The 19,814-nt window shown below is 47.1% G+C and overlaps 1 protein-coding gene across 3 annotated transcripts in view; it reads right to left on the reverse strand.

Moving 5' to 3' along the window:
• CCDC114 (coiled-coil domain containing 114) overlaps positions 1 to 19,814 on the reverse strand; it is an 86,439-nt gene that overhangs the window by 61,698 nt on the left and 4,927 nt on the right. The window contains exon 1 of one of the 3 annotated variants that reach the window (XM_033961656.1): positions 555 to 614. The exons of 1 other annotated variant lie outside the window; for it this stretch is intronic. In XM_033961656.1, coding sequence (XP_033817547.1) covers positions 555 to 586 — 32 coding nt within the window. In that variant the 5' untranslated portion in view covers positions 587 to 614. Of the gene's footprint in view, positions 1 to 225; positions 247 to 554; positions 615 to 19,814 lie in introns of those variants that run through there. One more of the 3 variants, XM_033961659.1, reaches the window with a different exon arrangement.

The following is a 19,814-nucleotide window of genomic DNA, read 5'->3' on the forward strand; positions in this document are numbered from 1 at the left end:
TCCTTTACCCCCTTCCATATCGCAGGAGTTCATCACTCCACACCTCCTTCTGTACCTCAGCATCCCCTCCTCTGATTCTCCTCCTGTATCTTAGTGGTCCCCCCCCAACCTTTTTCTTCCTCACTCCTGTATCTCTCATCCCCTCCCTTCCTCTCCTCTTCCCTCCTGGCCTCCCTTCTCCTCCCATTCATTCTGTACCTCTTTCTTTCCCCATCCCTCTTATACCTGTATCCTCCCTATTTCCCCTTTCCCCTCCCTTGTACTTGTCTCTTCCCCTTTTCTTCTCCCTCCCTCCTGAAACTCCACCCCTCTGCCTTTCCCCTACTTCCTGTTTCTCCCCCTCTACCATCCCTCTCCTTTCTGTAACTGATCCCACCCCTTTTCTTCCTGCACATGTCTCATTCCCTCCCTTCCCCTCTTTCTTGTACTTGTCTCCTCCCTCTCCCCTTCCCCTCTCTCCTCCCTCCTGTACCTGTCTGTCCTCCCCCATGACATGTCCCCCCCCCCTTATAACCTCATCCTTCCTGCCGCGACCTTTGACCCCCTCCTCTCACCTTGAGGCCGCCTTAGGCCGACCGTAACTCATTTTAGCTACCCTTTACTGCGCATGTGCGGCGCGCACCCCGCCCCTCCTCTTTTTTCGCCCCGCCTCCATTCCCCTTTCGCCCCTCTTCCGCCCCTTCTCCCTGAACCCCGCCCCACTTCTCCGCCCGTCCTATGTCTGCTCCGCTCGTGACTCTTCGCTGCTCGCCCATCTTCCCAGCTCCGCCCCTCCTCCCCTAGAGCCGTTCCCTGGGCGTTGGCGTCTTGACGTCACACATCGGGGCGGGAAGACCAGTTGCCTCGACAACGGTGCAAGGGTGTTATTTCTCGGATCATGCGCACAGCGTGCTTGTGCCTTTATTTGTTCACGTGAAATATGTAATGTAATGTAATGTAATGTAATTTATTTCTTTTATACCGCTACATCCGTTAGGTTCAAAGCGGTTACAGAAAATGTATCACGTCCTTTGCATTTTCTTTGCACTTCTCCAAACATTTAGAAAACCAAAAGAGACCGTTCATGCAGGGAGTAGCTGAATTTATTATTATTTTTTGCTTTGTTTTCATTTCTTGAATTTTGACTTATAGAACAAGCACAGTTTGGAGTCAGATCTCTTCTTTTGCATGCTTTGAACCAAGCTTCTATTGCTTTATTCGGTATTGTTAAAGTGATGGACAGGATTGATTGAGGCCTGGGTTTACACCATTGCTTGCTGGGATTTGTAGTCTTTCTTTCTTTATAGACTGCAATAGGGAAATCATTGCTATATCTTATCAGGCCGGTATTTGGGATAAACATCTTGGTAATTTTATATTCCAGTTCCAGCACCTAGCTGGCATTTAGAAAATTGTTAAAAACATACTTGTTTTGTACATTTGTTAACTAATGGATTGTAATTCACTGTGAATGACCAGTATCTGTACTCTGTAAACCACACAGAACTGAGAGTAAGGTTACCAGAAGTCTGGATTTCCCCGGACGTGTCCTCCTTTTCGAGGACATGTCCGGGGGTCCGGATGGCTTTTCAAAACCCAGTAACCCAGTTTGGTTCGTGGGTGTTTGGGTGTTTGAAGTTCACTATCTAGGTTTAGGTTAGGTTTTTTTTATATATATATACTAGTGTTTTAGCCCGTTACGTTAACGGGTGCTAGAATAGAAGTGTAAACTTTTAGCACAATGGGGCGCTGAGGCCTTTCTTTCTTTGCTTCCAGCTCCCCCTGTCCAGCAGTAGCCCTTCTCCCTTACTTTTACCTCCCCCCTGTCCAGTAGTACCCCTTCTCCCTTTCCTGTTCCCCCTGTCCAGCATCCGCTAGCCTGGGCAGCCTCGGAGCTTTTGCTAGGCTGGCCCGTCTCGCATTATCGAAGTGGGTCAGCCTAGCAAATGCCCCACAGCTGCTTGATGAAACAGCGGCTGCTGCCGCTGCTGATCTGGGGGTGAGAAGAAGAAGCGCCCCAGCAGTGTAGTCAGAAGGCAGGAAGTCAGCCGGCATCGGAGATTGGAGCAGGAAATCAGCTGAGGCAGGCACTGCACGGAGGCACGGAGTTTTAAGTGCACATGTGTGGCTAGGGTTTTATTATTATAGATACTGCCTATCAAGGTTATCTAAGTGGTTTTACAATCAGGTACTCAAGCAAGGACATATTCTGATAACCCCAATTATAAAAAATGCAAAAGAATCCCCAAATTCCCCATCTAATTACAGACCGATCGCAAACATCCCCCTTTTCACCAAAATAGCAGAAGGGGTGGTAAAGACTGAACTCTCCACTTACCTAGAAAAATTAAACATCCTCAGCGACAATCAATCAGGCTTTCGCACGGACCACAGCACCGAAACCATAATAGCCTCCTTCCTCGACTATCTTCACACGCTCTTCAGTCTAGGCTCAAGTGCCTTGATCATACAGCTAGACCTAAGCAGTGCCTTTGACCTGGTCGACCACACCATACTCCTCGAATGCCTGGCACACATTGGCATATCTGATCAGGTCCTCAACTGGTTCCAGGGGTTCCTAAAAAATAGATCCTACAAGGTACTCAAGGACAACAATATCTCACATAGCTGGGACAACACCTGTGGCGTCCCGCAGGGCTCCCCCCTATCCCCCACTCTATTCAACATCTACCTGGCCTCCCTAGGCAACCTCCTTCACACCCTCAAACTCAAATTTTTCATCTATGCAGACGACATCACAATAGCCATCCCCCTTACCAATTTCACACCTGAACTACTTGACTACATTACTAACATTTTCAACCAGATTGAACGTTGGATGTTATCGTTCAGGCTGAAACTAAACCCGGACAAAACAAAATTTTTTCTAGCCACCCCCAAGGAAAAAATAAAAAACACCACAATTCATCTGAAAGGAATTCAAGGTTTCAAGGTTTATTAATTATTTGATGAATCGCTATATCTTTATGCAAAGCGATGTACATAGTAAAAAATACAATTAAGTTAAAACACATACAGTATATATAGACAATAGAAATCAACATGACCAACAACAATTGGGAGGGAAGAGGTAAAAGTTACATCTGTTATATTGGAAAATACATTTAAAGGAAAGAACATTAGGGAATAAAGGAGTTTTATAAGCTCGAGTAATAAAAAATAAAATAAATTTTAGATATTAAAAGCCTGTTTAAAAAGAAATGTTTTTAAGGATTTCTTAAAGGATAAAATGTCTTTTTCAATTTTTATGTATTGGGGCAATGAGTTCCACCATTGGGGGCCAACTACAGAAAACATATCTAATCGTCGAGTGCCTATTATTTTTAAGGAAGGAACAACTAGTAAGTTTTGGGAAGAAGATCTAAGTGTACGTATAGAACTATAAGGAATTAACATTTTAGAAATGCATTGGGGTTGATTGAATATCAGATTTTTAAATATAAGTAACAAGACCTTAAATTCTATGCGCTGGCAAATAGGGAGCCAATGTGATTCGATGAAGAGAGGAGTTACATGATCAAATTTTTTGGCGTCATGGATTAATTTAATAGCAGTATTTTGGACAATTTGAAGTTGTCGTTTTTCTTTTTGACCTTCCCCCTAGTACCCACCTTAAAAATACTGGGAGTCATCCTAGACAAAAACCTATCCTTAGAAAACAACATAGACCTCATTGTCAGGAAATGTTTCATGGTACTTTGGAAACTTCGTACCATAAAAAAATTCTTCAATGACACCTCCTTCCGCCTACTAGTACAATCCTCCATTCTCAGCATTCTGGACTACTGCAACATTATCTATCTGAGCGCCACAAAGAAAACCACCAGGAGACTAAAAACGATCCAAAACACCGCCATTCGCCTCATCTATGGCCTGAAGAAATGGGAACACATCACCCCATACTACAACCAACTTCACTGGCTGCAATTCGAATCCAGAGTTCTTTTCAAATTCGCATGCATATGCTACAAATCGATAAATGGTCTTTCGCCAAGATACATCACTCCCCACTTAAATCTTCACTGTACCAACAAGAAATCCCGCAGAATTCAGCTGTTCGCATTCCCTTCGCCAAAGCTTTGTCAACTCAAAAGATTCCTAGATAAAACCCTCGCCTTCCAAGCAGCCAAGATGAACCCATGGCTAGCCCTAATGATACTCGAGGCCCCCACCTACCTCGACTTCAGAAAATCACTCAAAACCTACCTTTTCAGCAAACAAGACCCTTAACTGACCCTTCAGATAATCTCAGGGCCCCCTATCCGACTCTTCTCCTTCACGATAGCTCCTATCTCCCCCTGCTTCTCCTACCCACTTCCCTCCTCATCCACCAAATCTGACCAAAATCCGTTGTAAATCCGATAAATTTGTTGTAATTCTGCCCTCTTCATCTACGAAGTTGGCTAAACTTGTTGTAAATTTCCCTTTTCATCTGCCAAGTTTTGGCTACAGTTGTTGTAAATCCTATAAATTTGTTGTAAATCTACAAGTCTATGCGGATCCTAATCTAATTTAATGTAAACCGCCTAGAACTCGCTGGGTATGGCGGTATATAAGAATAAAATTATTATTATTATTATTATTATCTGTCCCGGAGGGCTTACAATCTATCTAATGTACCTGGGGCTATTGGAGGATTGAATGACTTGCTCAAGGTCACAAGGAGCAGTTCAGGGTTTGAACCCACAACCCCAGGGTGCTAAGGCCGTAGCTCCAACCACTGCGCCACACACTCCTCTTCCTAACTCAGTGTCTTGCAAACTTTAGTGTCCCTGGCTCGAGACACCGGGAAGTGCACTGGCGCGTGATGTCAATGCACCAACGTCAGCGTATGCGCAAAGGCCCTTCAAACGGGCCTTGAGCCAAGAGAAGGACTTGTGCTGGAGAGAAGGACCGGCAGAGAGAAGAGGTGCCGGCATCGGGAGATTGCGAGAGGCACGTCCTGTAAACAGTCGACCGGCACCTCTCCTCTTCCCCAGTGTACCGCGGTACACCTGAAATCTCAGATACGGCAACCATAGTTTATTTTAAACTAGTTTTTTAGCCCGTTACATTAACGGGTGCTAGAATAGATGTGTAGACTTAGACATTTCTTTCTTTCTTTCTGTCTCTCTCCCTGCTCCCTTTCTTTCTTTCTGTCTCTTTCCCTGGTCTCCTGTCTGTCTTTCTTTCTGTCGCTCTCCCTTCCCCCTGTCTGTCTTTCTTTCTTTCTGTCTCTCTCCCCCCTGTCTGTCTGTCTTTCTTTCTGTCTCTCTCCCCCCTTGTCTGTCTTTCTTTCTGTCTCTCTCCCTGCCCTCTTTCTTTCTTTCTGGATTTCTTTCTGTCTCTCTGCCTGTCTTTCTTTCTGTCTCTAATGGGTGCTAGAATATGTGTGTGTGTTTGTCTGTATTTATTTCGTTCTCTCTCTGTGCTTAGCCTGTTTCAGTATTTCTGTATTTTTTTCACATCTACAGGAGGAGGAGGAGGCCGGGGCGCGCGGGATGACGGGGAGTCCGGGGTTGGGCAGAGCTGTAGGTGAGACCTTTTTATTGGATTAAGGCAGTGTATTTGTGGCTGTCCTTCATTAGGTCTGTGCAGAATGAGCAAAGGATTTTTTTTTTTTTTTTAACCCAAAACAGGATTAAATGCCTATATATATACACAGATTTGATTTTATATATATGATTTTCCAATTAATGTCTGAAATATATTTATTTTTATTGGGGGAGAGAATGCAGGAGATGGTTGTCCATTACTGAACTGTGAAGTAATCTTATTTGGATCATAGATTTAAACTCAACATTTGGTGTAGCAGTTTCTTGCAGACTAATTATCTTGGTTTTGATTTATTTATTTATTTTTTCTCATGCAAAATCACTTACTTTGCCTTGGAATTACAGCCGAGAAGGCTGCACAATATCTCTGTCAGTCTGGGCAAGATTTGCTTCTCTTTGTTTGTGACAATTTAGGCTAAAATTAAACAGAGAGCTGGCGCTTTGAAAAGAGTTTTTGATGGTGACTCAAAACCGGTGCCGAATGACTCGCTCGGCTCTTCCTCCCTGTGCACGACCATCTCTCCCAAGGGCCGTCACGGTGCCCCGCCGGGTCTTCGTCACTCTAACGGCCTCGCCTCCAACCCCCGGACAGCCACAGCGCCCTGCCAGTCTCGTGCTCCCAGCTGGGGCTTCTGAGCGCCGTCACCCCAGCCAATCAGTGGCTGCCTTGGTCTCGGCCGCTCCGCGGTGCTAGGCGGGAGCAGCCAATGCTGCTGTCACGCCAACCCGCCGCCGAGCCAGCCAATACACATCGCCCTTGTGGCTGGCGTTGTGAAGGGGCAGCGCGGTGTGGCCTGCTCTGAGGGGAGGGGGAAGTCCGCTGTCTTTTCCGCCTCCAGTTTCGCTCCGCTCTTGTTTCCGCCGTGCTACGGGCCCGGGATGCATCATAATGGTAAGTAGCAGGCTCGGGAAGGCGACGGCAGGACTCCGCATTCGCTCGCCTGTGGTGACGTAGTAAGCACGCATGCGCACTCTTGCCGGCACATCCAGACATCAGATCTCAGGGAACACGCGGTGAGAGTGCGCAGGCGCGCTTAGCATTTTATTATTATAGATTTGATTACACGCCTATCATAATTTTAGGCGAGAATACAATAATGAAAAAAGGGGAATGCAAAAATTTTAAACAAAGACATATACAAACTGACTACAAAGACCATGAACAGAATTGCACACAGTATTCAAGGTGCAACCATACCAAGGTCTGACATAGAACCTACAAAATCTTACATGGTGATGTTGCTATCTCGACATAAGTCAGTTGTCTGGCAATTGTTAGCAATTCCTGTTGCTGTGTCTGAAGGTGATAAACCTCTCTTCGATTTGTTGGTCTCTAGATCTGAAACGAACAGTGAATCAGAACTCCGGGCTAGAACGATTGCTATCTTTTCAGGCACAACAAAGAAAAATGGGGCAACCCAATGATCCACAGTGAAAACAAAAACATTTATTATTATTATTATTATTTGTTAAACATTGACATATAAAACCATGAAAATTCAATTAAAAAAGTACAATGATAAAAAATACTGTGATAAAAATCCAACCGGTCCCTACACCATCCGTGTTTCGGCGAACACGCCTTCCTCAGGGGGCCTAAAAAGAAGAGGCAATGATGAATAATGATAAAGAGAAAGATAAAAGATAGAAAGATAAGAAGTGACTATGATGCCAATCTGGAGCATGCATATTAGTGTCTAAACTCGACTGCAAGATAAAACAAGTGAGCCAAGTGTGATCATGCTATATACAGAGGCTTGAAACATCGACAAGAGACATGAAAGGAAAAAATGTGCCGAAAAAGTGCAATGGTGTGTATTAGAGTATAAGCTTAAGCACAAAAATCTATAAAGTGCCTAATAGAAGCCATAAGAATTAAAAGTTAATAGAATGGATGCATTTGGGGATTAATAATAGGAAGGAACCGTATATGCTGGGAGGAGAGAAGCTGATATGCACGGACGGGGAGAGGGACCTTGGGGTGATAGTGTCCGAAGATCTAAAGGCGAAAAAACAGTGTGACAAGGCAGTGGCTGCCGCCAGAAGGATTCTGGGCTGTATAAAGAGAGGCGTAGTCAGTAGAAGGAAGAAGGTGTTGATGCCCCTGTACAGGTCATTGGTGAGGCCCCACTTGGAATATTGTGTTCAGTTTTGGAGACCGTATCTGGCGAAAGACGTAAGAAGACATGAGGCGGTCCAGAGGAGGGCGACGAAAATGATAGGAGGCTTGCGCCAGAAGACGTATGAGGAGAGACTGGAAGCCCTGAATATGTATACTCTAGAGGAAAGGAGAGACAGGGGAGATATGATTCAGACGTTCAAATACTTAAAGGGTATTAACGTAGAACAAAATCTTTTCCAGAGAAAGGAAAATGGTAAAACCAGAGGACATAATTTGAGGTTGAGGGGTGGTAGATTCAGGGGCAATGTTAGGAAATTCTACTTTACGGAGAGGGTGGTGGATGCCTGGAATGCGCTCCCGAGAGAGGTGGTGGAGAGTAAAACTGTGACTGAGTTCAAAGAAGCGTGGGATGAACACAGAAGATTTAGAATCAGAAAATAATATTAAAGATTGAACTAGGCCAGTTACTGGGCAGACTTGTACGGTCTGTGTCTGTGCATGGCCGTTTGGAGGAGGATGGGCTGGAGTAAGTCTTAACAGAGATTTCGGCAGTTGGAACCCAAGCACAGTACCGGGTAAAGCTTTGGATTCTCGCCCAGAAATAGCTAAGAAGAAAAAAAAAAAAAATTTAAATTGAATCAGGTTGGGCAGACTGGATGGACCATTCGGGTCTTTATCTGCCGTCATCTACTATGTTACTATGTTACTATATGTCAGTGTTTAATAAATTATCTCCAGAACATCTGTATCCACAGTTTTTGGTTTTATCTTTTCAGGCAGCCTTATGGTCTAGGGATTTAACTCACATCTTCACATTCTCAAATTCGTATCAACAATTTCGACGTGCCTTAAAGACGCATCTTTTTAGGGAATCTTACGGAAGTTAGATATTGGATGTTTATTCATTTGTATTACTAGTCTTTGTGAACCGCATAGAACTTTATGGGATTTGCGGTATACAAGCGAGTTTTATGTTATGTTATACTGCAACGTGGTGGAACTGGATATGAAAATATTGTGGTCATAAAATATCCCGCTCAGCACTATTTGATATGTAAATGGGAAACACTGGATAAGTACATGTCGTCTTCACAAAAATAAAGGAATAAAGGCGAAATGCTCATCATGTGCTATGAATTGGATTTACAGTAGACTCTTAACCGGAACTCAAGCAACCAGCAAAAAAAAAAAAATCAAAGAAATACTGTAAAACTTTAAATAAAAATAAAATCAATTTCTGGTGGAAATTTAAGTGTAAACTTGGCACGCCACATCTGAGTACGCCCACACTTTGCCTACCACATGTCCGATAGTTTGTCTGGAACAGTGTATGGTATGGAAGGGTTACTCAGTGTTCCCGCTAAGCTGCGCTGGCGTGCGCTGGCGCACAAAATACTACATCGCAGCGCACAAGTTTCTCGTCACAGCGCACGGCGTACGGCAGATGGCAGGGCGGCGAGAGGAGAATCGGGCGAGTTGGCTCATAACTTGCTGGCGCGCCCGATATTTTTAGCTCACAGCGAAAAAATTTTGCTCACAACACCCGCCCGCTTAGAGGGAGCACTGGTTACCATACGTCCGGGAAAACCCGGACATGTCCTGTTTTTAGAGGACTGTCTGGGCGCCTGGAGTAACCCGGGTTTTGGAAATCCTGAGCTCAAAGCCCATGTCTGGAAGCGCGACTGTCACAAGTGATGACATCATACGCAGACACGCATGCGTGTGATGTCATTGTGTCGACATCTGTGCATGCTCAAAGGCTTCCAAATGTGGCCTTCAAGCTGGAGGAGGCTCGTGTGGGGGCGGGGCTGGGGAGAGGAATGGGGCAGAACAGGGCGGGGCCAGGCGTCCTCATTTTTTTTCTCAAAGAGGAAATCTGGCAACCCTATGATATGGCATTGTATGGGGTATAGCAGTGGTTCCCAACCCTGTCCTGGAGGACCACTAGCCAGTCAGGTTTTCCGGATAGCCCTAATGAATTTGCATGGGGCAGATCTGCATGCCTGTCATCTCCATTATATGCAAATCTCTCTCATGCATATTCATTAGGGCTATCCTGAAAACCTGACTTTTAATAGTAACTCTCAAGCAACCAGAAATTACATTTATCCAGCATCTATCATTCCCCATGGGTACCATCTCAACTTCTTGGTAAAAAAATGCTTCTTTAGTCTTCATAGGCTGAGGAAAGTGAGATCGTACTTTCATCATTCTCACTTCGTCGTCCTTGTTCAATCCACCATCCTCTCTAGACTGGATTATTGCAACTCCATCTATTGAAGTCTAACTAAAAACAAAAAACTCCATAGACTTCAGCTAATCCAGAACGCCGCGGCCAAGCTTATTTTCGCTAAAGGCAAGTTCGTCCACGTCTCCCCACTCCTGTCCAAACTTCACTGGCTCCCAGTTCACTCCAGAGTCCTCTTTAAATGTGCCTGTTTAGCCTTCAAGATCCTAAATGGCATCCTGCCTCCCGTTATCCCACTCTTCTGGAACTCCTCTAACCCTAATTCCACTAGATCCTCCCAAAAACTGAAACTATCATTCCCCTCTGCAAAAGGTATATCCCGCGTAGGAAAACTAGGAACATCCCTCCCCTTTAGAACCACAGAACTCTGGAACAACCTCACACCGCCGCTCAGAATTTCAAGCTCCCTCCAATCCTTCCGCAAACACCTGAAAACTTGGCTCTTTTCAAAAATCTAACACTTCCCGCTCTTTGGTTCTTTATCTTCCTAGCTCCTTTCCTATAACCCTTCATTGTAGCTCCTTTTCAACCTAACCCTGTAAACCGTGCCGAGCTCTACACTTGTGGAGATGGTGCGGTATACAAACCTAAGGTTTAGTTTAGTTTAGTTTACCGGTTAACTGAGTGTCTACTGTATTATTTTGGAATAACTGATTCTCGATTGTTGTCTTGGTGGACACAGTGCTGTTATTGTTAGTTAGTTAATTAATTAAATTCATTTTCTATCCCGTTTTCCCCAAAGAGTTCGGAACGGGTTACAACTTAAACATACATAATTTACAGTTAACAGGTTACGATTTGCACTGGATTTATCCTACTTGTTCTGTTTGTTTATTTATTGACTTTTTAGGATTTATTTGCTGCCTTTTTGAAGAAATTCAGCCAAGGCCACGCACAACAAGAAGGATCTGGACATAGAGAATGGACTGTTTCCGCAGAAAAAAAAAAATTCAAATACTGTAAAAGTGTACAGTATGACAAGAAGAGTACTTAAGGTCAACACAATACACAAAAAAACTCTTAATAGCATAGCAGGGGTGTCCAACCTGTGGCCCGAGGGCCGTATGCAGCCCAGTGAAGTATTTTGTGCGTCCCCAGTCGAGGGCGATGCAGTGTTTTCCTATGCTGCCCCTGGGTGTTTACTGTCTTGCTGGCTCCCTCCTCTGTCTTGCTGCAACGTTTGTGCGGCCCCAGAAATATTTTTTTGGGCCAATGTAGCCCAGGAAAGCCAAAAGGTTGGACACCCCTAGCATAGAGGAAGGAATCGCAAACTGTTTGCCTCGGTTGAAGTGTGCCACAATTCGCCGGCTGACTGCCTGCAGGATGTGCCTCTCACGGAGACAGTCAGCTGGCATCGGCGGCTCTCCTCCTCCCTGGCAATTCTACTCCTCTCCGCGCCTCTCCCATTGACCTTCCCCCCCCCCCCACACTGCCGGCTCAAGGCCCCCGTCTGCAGGGCCTTCGTGCATGCGCAGACATCGGCACGATGACATCACGCGTGCGATGCCCACGCACTTCTGGGTTGCCCTCGAGCCGCGGCCGCTTGTTTAGTGTGCCGCAACTGGAATTAGTTTGCGAGATACTGGCATAGAATGTAAGTGGAGGAGTAGCACAGAGATGGAAAAGATAGAGTAACAGGCATTAGATACAGAATAAGGGGACAAACTAAAAAAAAGTTGCATATTATGTGGTTAGAAACTCAAAAAGATTTGGCAAATAAACCTTTCCCTCCTCCCCTCCTAAGTTCTCAGTCTGTCCCCTGAATGAACTAGCAGCTATTTTTACCCAGAAAGACCAAATAAATATAGGAAAACCATCGGGATAGAGCGAGGGCATTGAATTTGCAAGTTTCTTTTTTTTTTTGGGGGGGGGGGACTCACTGAGACAGAGTCCTCTTTGTATTCCAGGTCACAGAGGCAAAGGGAAGGATCTACATAATCAGATGACGGGAAAAAGGAGTGGGGGGGAACCTTCCTGTCTGGCAGGCCACAGGTGCCATTTGTGGATTTACAGACCCTGGCCCAAGTCGAAAAATCACCAAACCATAGGTCATTTTTATGCACTGCACATATATTCACATATTACTGAAGCTCATGCAAACCACTCAGAATTGACTCCGCAGTCATTACTAGCAATATAGAAGCTTATTTTTTTTTTTTTGTGTGTGTGTCTAAAACCATTTTATTGGCATGGGGATTTTTTTGGTACAACATTAGTAATGCCATACAGAAACAGTTATTCCAATTCTTCACCAGATAGGAGTGAGAAGCAGAGCCAGGTACAGTACAGGATGTCTGGTGATACTGCAAACACAGACATGTTATACAGGTCTTGATCTCAAGAAGCATCATTACGATTTGTGGATTTTCTCTCGTCCTCTTCTTCCCACACACTCAGGGCACAGTTCTCCTGGCCTCTCACACCTTCCCCCAGGACAGCAGCACCTCGTACCATGGCCACCTCATTTGCTGGCTTCAATTTGAAGTCGGATTGTGTGACGTCAACTGGTCTTGCAAGACTACGGGACCCTGTGAAGCAGGCCGAGAAGGGCAGCTGCAAATATAGAAGCTTATAATAAACAATAAACATACTGATTCTAGTCCTGATAAAGAGACAGGTCTTCACATACTACAAACACTGCTTCAAGCCTGAGGAAGCTACAGATCTCTTTTGCAATCTGCACGCAATGATCCCAGCCCTGATAAAGGTGCAGGTCTCCTTTATAACCTGCACACACACATCATAACCCTGAAAAAAAAGAGGCAGGTCTCCTTTAAAATTGATTCCAGCCCTAGGGAAGAGGCAGATCTCCTTTATACTCTAATCCCAGCCCCGAGGAAAGGACAAGTCTCCTTTTTCCTAGCTTATTTATTTATTTATTGGGATTTCTTAACTGCCTTTATGAAGAGATTCACCCAAGGCTAGGGTTGCCATATTTTGCTGTGTAAAATCCTGGATGCATGGCCACCTCCAGCCCCACCCCACTCCATTCGGCCTCTAGCCCCGTCCCCAGAGAGCTAGTTTTTTCATTTATGACCTCCAGGCTGCGTTGGAGGGTCTCCGAGCATGCGCAGTCGCTTGTGATGTCATCCGCACACACTCAGAGGGCCTCCAGACGCGGCCAGAGCTTTCCAAAACTGCCGGGTTTTGGAAAGTCCGTCTGGGCACGCGGACGGTCCTCAAAAAAGGGGGACATGCCGGAACTTACAATTTTGTTAACATAACAAGAGTAAAAAGACCAAATATAAACATAGATTCAATGGATGAGGTAAAATCTAAATCAGTAAACTGGAAACTTAATAGGACTACTGTGAAACAGTCCCTCTTTTTACAAAACCGTAGCGCGGTTTTTAGGGCCAGCAATGGCAGTAACAGCTCCGACATTCACAGGAAGTATATGAGCATTGGAGCTGTTACCACTATGGCAGGCGCTAAAAACCACACCATGGTTAAGTAAAAGGGTGGGGGGATACTTATTAACAGCACTGACATTCTAATGAACATATAGCCCCTGCAATAACAACGTTAGAGGGAGCTGGTCGTTTCATACGTCTTATACTATGGCCTGGATTCTCTAACTGGTGCCGATCACGTGTCAGTCATGCAATGGCGCCAGTTAGAGAATCACACCTCCGGCAATGGTAGGCACCGGACACATAGGCCAGGATTTTCCAGGCCTACCTTTCCGGCGCCTACCTTAGAGGTGAACCACGCCGCCTAATGCCACCTACAGTGGCATTGGGCGGTGTTAATCACCTATGGAGGCACAATTCCAGCGTCGATATTTTTAGGCGCCGTGAAAACTGGTGTTTACATGGCATTTTTCACTGAGCTTAGGTGCCGACTGGCACCTAAAAACCTGGTGCCGTTTAGAGAATCTAGGCCTACATGTCTAATTCTATGTAGCATGTATAGCTAGCAATATGAAAGAACATAAGAGCTGCCATACTGGGACAGACCGAAGGTCCATCAAGCCCAATATTCTGTTTCCAACAGTGGCCAATCTAGGTCCCAAGAACCAGGTAGAAACCCAAAGAGTAGCAACATTCCAGAGCTCAGATTGTGATGCCATAATGCCTCATTCCTCCAATGCCTAAGAGCCAACCTCAGCAGTGATGTCACAGTGGCTTCACTGTCCTATACTTGGCTCACATAAGAATATAAGAATTGCCATACTGGGACAGACCGAAGGTCCATCAAGCCCAGTATCCTGTTTTCAACAGTGGTCAACCCAGGTCCCAAGTACCAGGCAGAAACCCAAAGAGAAGCAACATTCCAGAGCTGAGATTGTGATGTCATAATGCCTCATTCCACCAATGCCTAAGAGCCAACCTTTTGACGGCTTTTTACAGTGACGGATTGTGACGTCGCTTATGTTTTGCTACCACCATACAGTATTTTTGTGATTTTTTTGTTTTCTCCCTCTACTTTTACCATGGACCCCTGACGAAGGTGTGTCCGAAACACGGACCGTGTCGGGTCCCTTGATTGGTAAAAGGGTTTGCATATAAAAATTTTTTGTCATTAATAAATATTATTTTTTGTCATTAATAAATTTTGCCTACATCTTGAACAGATCTGCAGTTTTGTTTTGTTTGCTCTTTTAAGAGCCAACCTCATCAGTGATGTCACAATGGCTTCATTGTCCTAGACTTGGCTCACATAAGAACATAAGAGCTGCCATACTGGGACAGACTGAAGGTCCATCAAGCCCAGTATCCTGTTTCTAACCATGGCCAACCCTTGTCCCAAGTACATAGCTAGATCCCAACTAGTAAAACAGATTTTATGCTGCTTATCCTAGGAATAAGTGGTGGATTTCCCCAAGCTTATGGACTTCTCTTTTAGGAAATGATCCAAGCTTTGATTAAACCCACTAACCTAACTGATTCCGCCACATTGTCTAGCAACAAATTCTAGAGTTGAATTACACATTGTGTGAAGAAATATTTTCTACGGTTTGTTTGAAATCTACTACTTAGTAGCTTCATCGCATGTCCCCTAGCCCTAGTATTTTTGGAAAGAGTAAACAAGTGATTCACATCTACCCTTTCCACTCCACTCAGTATTTTATGGTCAAATATATTTTTATTGAGCAATCAAAAAAAGTAACAGGTCAACACAACAAAGTACAAAACCAGCTCAATAGAGTAGGAAATGTCCCCAAAAGAACCCCCCCCAAACCCCAACGAAAACAACCCCCCTCCCACCCCCATTCCCACCCCAGGGTCCTCCTTCCAAGTACATAGTAACAAAGAATTAGAAAAGAAAGTAAAACACCAAGCTACACAAAAAGGCAGGTACAAACAAGAATCCTCAATTAAGTATCCGGCTACGAGCCAGAGGGGTCAAAGTAGACCAAAAAGGTTCCCAAGTGTTCTGGAAAAGGCGGCCCTGGCGAGAGGACAAATCAGGCACATCCCTCCGCTCCCACATCAGAAGAGAAATCATTCGACATCTCCAGAGGGAATAGTCCGGAGCTTCGGCCTCAAGCCATTTCAGCAAGATGCATTCTCCTAGGACAAGCAGGATGAGTCAGCCACATATGGGTGTTGTCCCAACACCTCCCAATTTGCGGATAAGCTCTCCAATAGCTCAGAGAGATTTTTTTTTTTTTTCTCTCTGAGCACGTGCAGTGCCCGGGCCCCATTGGGCATGCCCGAGCCCTACCCATTTCCCCCTGCTTCCCCCTAATCCCCAGTCTTTAGTTTCCGCCCGTTCCCATCGGTCGGATTTTTCTACAGCTCTCCATTACAACTTTTCTACTCATCAACTTGAAGATGCCTGAATCATCTAAAGAAACAACTGGGATGCAGGAGGAGGATGAACACACTGGATCCTCATGAATTGTGCGCCCACTGATTGGATCCGGCGCTCGAGGTTTCCGTGTGGCTTGCATTGTGCGCACATGTCACCACGTGCACGCAAGCTAAGGAAGAGGGCACTGAGAGACTTCATGAAGAGAAGTGAGGCCCGAGAATCTTCCTCCAGCAGCCATCCTCATCGGAGCGTAGCAGTGGGGGATCCACAGACGAATCCGGTGAGGAGCCTCCAGGACATCCTGGCTCAGTCAACCTCCCTGACTGCAACTTGCCCAGTCGAGAAATCTCTCCCGGAGGTCCTGCATGCTGTCGCTAGCCGCCAGCCCCTGCAGGAAGCCGATAGGAGTCTCACCAGACCGAGAGATCTCTCCAGGAGTTCCTGCATGTTGCTGCTTACAGCCAGGCATGAAGAGAAGTGAGGCCCGAGAATCTTCCTCCAGCAGCCATCCTCATCAGAATGCAGCAGCAGGGGATCCACAAGCTACAGTGGCAAGGAGCCTCCAGGATGCCCTGGCTCAGCTAATCCCCCCGCCTGCACTTGGCCCGGTAGAGAAATATCTCCCGGAGTCCCTGCATGTTGCCGCTTAGAACCAGCCTCTGCAGGGCAGCCGATAGGAGTCTCGCCAGACCGAGAGATCTCTCCAGGAATCCCTGCATGTTGCCACCTACAGCCATCCTCTGCAGGGCAGCCGATAGGAGTCTTGCATGCTGCTGCGTAAATCCACAGCCTCTGCAAGCAACAGATCGGGGCTTTCACCCTCCAGACAGCATGCTGCCTCTTACAGCCAGCCTCTGCAGGGAGCCGATTGGGGTTCAAAGGTAAGTCCTATCTGCTTGTTTTTGGGAAAACCTCTGATAATCTGTTGCAGCCCCGAGGGCTCTGCCCCACCCTCCTCCCAATCTGAATTTAAGGAGAAAGAATCTCCCATGCTTCTTTCCCTTGGAGGGGACCTGCAGACCTCTCCCCCCAGTAGGAGACATGCTGCCCAGAGTTCAGCTTATAAAGGACATGCTGAAAAAAAAAACCTCGATGTTTCTTTCCCTCTTGGGGTCCTGCAGAGTCTACAATTCACACCTTTCCCACCCTGCCCCCCTCCCCCTCTCATGTTGGGAACAGGAGTCTGCCTTTCTCAGCAGGGTGCTGATATCTTCAGAGATGCGGCATGTCAGACCATGCCTCTCCAAAGGTGGGGGTTTGAAACTTCTCAGTCTAAAAAGCTGTTTGCTCTTCATAAAACCTAGGAAGAGTGCTTTTCCAGCTAGCATGAGGGACTCTGTACTATTCATGATTTCTATAGCACTGAAAGGCATATGCAGCGCTGTACAGTTTAATATACAATAGGCAGTACAGCAGCAGAAGCCCACTCAAGAGGCATTATCACTCCTCTTTCTCTGCCTCCAGGCACAGTGGGAAACGCAGCCAGGAGCACTGGCACAGATGAAGGGGTGCATCCTGCCCCTTCTCTGCAGGCTCTCCCCCCCCCTCTCAAGAAGGACAGAGAAGGGCGGTGGGGTACATTGAGCCACCCAACCAGTCAAGTGGAGCAGCACATGAACCTGCGAACCACCAGGGGTGGGACCAGCAGCCACAGTTAATCCTCCTGCTGACCCACTCCTCTCTCAGCGGGCTACATTCCCCACTATGTCCCCCTTTAGAGGGAGCCACGCACAACAACATGGCGTGGTTCAGCGGAATGCCATGCACCCAAGCAACGGAGGAACAAGCTACACACCAGCCTCCAGCCACGCCCCGAGTCACCACCCACAAAAATAAATAAATATTTACTAAAAAAAAAAAACCCCCACAAATGAGGACTCACCCCAAGTCCCTCCAGAAACTCACAGCCTTTCTCAAGATCCACGTGGGTGGACAACAAGTACCCAAGACAGAGTACTACAAGGCCTGAACTACCAGTACCAGTACTTCACGCAGGCAGTGGCGATTCCAGTCCACAAGAACCTCCTGGACTACAGAGACAAGATTTGGCTGACTCCCTCAGGGCAACCAACATCAAGGAGACTGGGATTGAAGTACCAGATCTTTCCAGCCCAGGGATTCGACAACCTGCAGCAGCCATACATGGACATTGCGGTAGCTTAAGAGAAACGGGGCAGCACAACCCCCCCTCCAACCCCCGTCAGGGAAGGACCTGAAAAACCCTGGTTTCCACGGGGAAAAAGACCTTCGAGGGCGCAATGCTGAGCGCACGAATTGCTGCGCTCCAGATCCAGATGCGGCTTTATCAGGAGGCCAGTGAGAGGAAATAAATAAAATAAAATAGAGACTCGAGCTCACAACTGAGCCAGTCCACACTGGCAGCAGTCTGTGCCCCAGCGCTCGCAACAGTAACATAACTGCTACGCAAACAAGCACCGCCCGAGGGGCAGGGGCATCCAAGGACAGCCCTCTCCCCAAGACAAAAATAGAACCTTGACTACCCTCCGGCCCAGCAGGATCAGATTGTCTGCGAAGGCTTGGCCCAGGATCACCATTGACCAGTGGGCCCTCAGCATCATCAAGCAGGGATTCCGAATTCGTCTCCACTCCCGCCCCCCCCCCCGAGTGGGCGGGGCACCCTCCATCTGACGACCCAACTTTCCTGCAGCAAGGAGAGGACCTGTTTCGGCAGAATCAATAGAGGCGGTGACGAACAGAGGAGATCACCTAGGGGTTTCTACTCCAGGAACCCCCGCGTCACCATGGACAAGGACAACGCTTGTCCCTGGATCTCTGTAAGCTCAACAGATGCATACACAAGGTCCAGACGCACTCTCTGGGTACAGTCTTGGCCCTGTTACAGCCCGTGTATTGGCTAGTATCCCATGCACCCAGCCCACAGGAGGCATCGTCGCTTCTAAAGCCAAGACAGACGCCTCCAGTACAAGGTCCTGCCCCTTGGACTCTCAATGGCTCCAAGAGCGTTCACAAAGTGCGTGGCAGTGGCACATCCTCGCCTTCAAGGGGTGCGCATCCTATCTTATCTCGACAGCTGGCAGCCCCGTCAACCACCATAACCCTCTTCCAAGAACTGGGGTTCCTCATCAACTACATGAAATCCCACCTGATACCCACCCAGGGGATATCGTTCATCTGGGCAGTCATCAATACCACGCAGACCAAGGCCATCCTACGGGACTACCAGATCGACGCCATGACATCCCTGGCCCAGCGCATCCCTGCCAGCAGCTCATCGTCAGCACGCTCCGGTCTTTGTTGTGCAGCACACCAGACTACTCATGTGATCCCTGAAAGGGCACCTCAGACGTCACTGGGACCAGTGTACCCAACCTCTGACTACCCACCTACTGGAGCTCAGGGCCTTAGGGAATGCCTTCGAAACCTTCAAACAGGCAGGGCAGTCCTCACCCAAACAGAAAACCAGGTGGCCTTGCACTATATCAACAAACAGGGAGGGACAGGGTCGACCTCGCTATGCAAGGAAGCTTGCCACATGTGGGAGTTCTCCAACTCCATTCAATGCCCCATCCAGGCAACTTGCTTCCTGTGGGAGCAGAACGACCTGGCAGAAAGACTCAGCCACCAGCTGGATCCCGATGAGTGGTGTCTCAACCCAGCGGCGATGAAGAAGATCTTCAGCACCTGGGGCACACCGAGCATCGACCTGTTTGCAACCGAACCGAACTCAAAATACTCGACCTTCTGCGCAAAGAGATCAACCCATCGCCGTCTCAGCCCCGACGGTCTGTCTGTGAGTTGGAACATCCTAAGTCCTGCAGAAGATTCTACCGACACACTCCCTCATGAGAACAGGGTGGTACCCAGAACCCACCCCCGATTCTTGCCGAAGGTGGCTTCAGCGTGCCTCCCGGCACTCTACATCTCCCCACAGGGAGGCACACTGCCACCTCAGCAACACCTCCTGGACTGTGTGCGGGCCCTGACTATGCAGCAGATTAGACAAGCCTCAATTGTTCGTCTCCTACGACCAAAACAGACCAGGACTTCCGGCCACCAATCGCAGGCGCTCGCGCTGGATATAAGAATGCATCCCCTTCACCTATAGAAAAGCGCAGCATCAACCGCAGGTGGGAGCCAACGCCCACCAGCGCAGAACCATAGCCAACAC

The sequence above is a fragment of the Geotrypetes seraphini genome, chromosome 10 (genome assembly GCF_902459505.1).
Source record: "Geotrypetes seraphini chromosome 10, aGeoSer1.1, whole genome shotgun sequence".
Taxonomy (NCBI): Eukaryota; Metazoa; Chordata; class Amphibia; order Gymnophiona; family Dermophiidae; genus Geotrypetes; species Geotrypetes seraphini.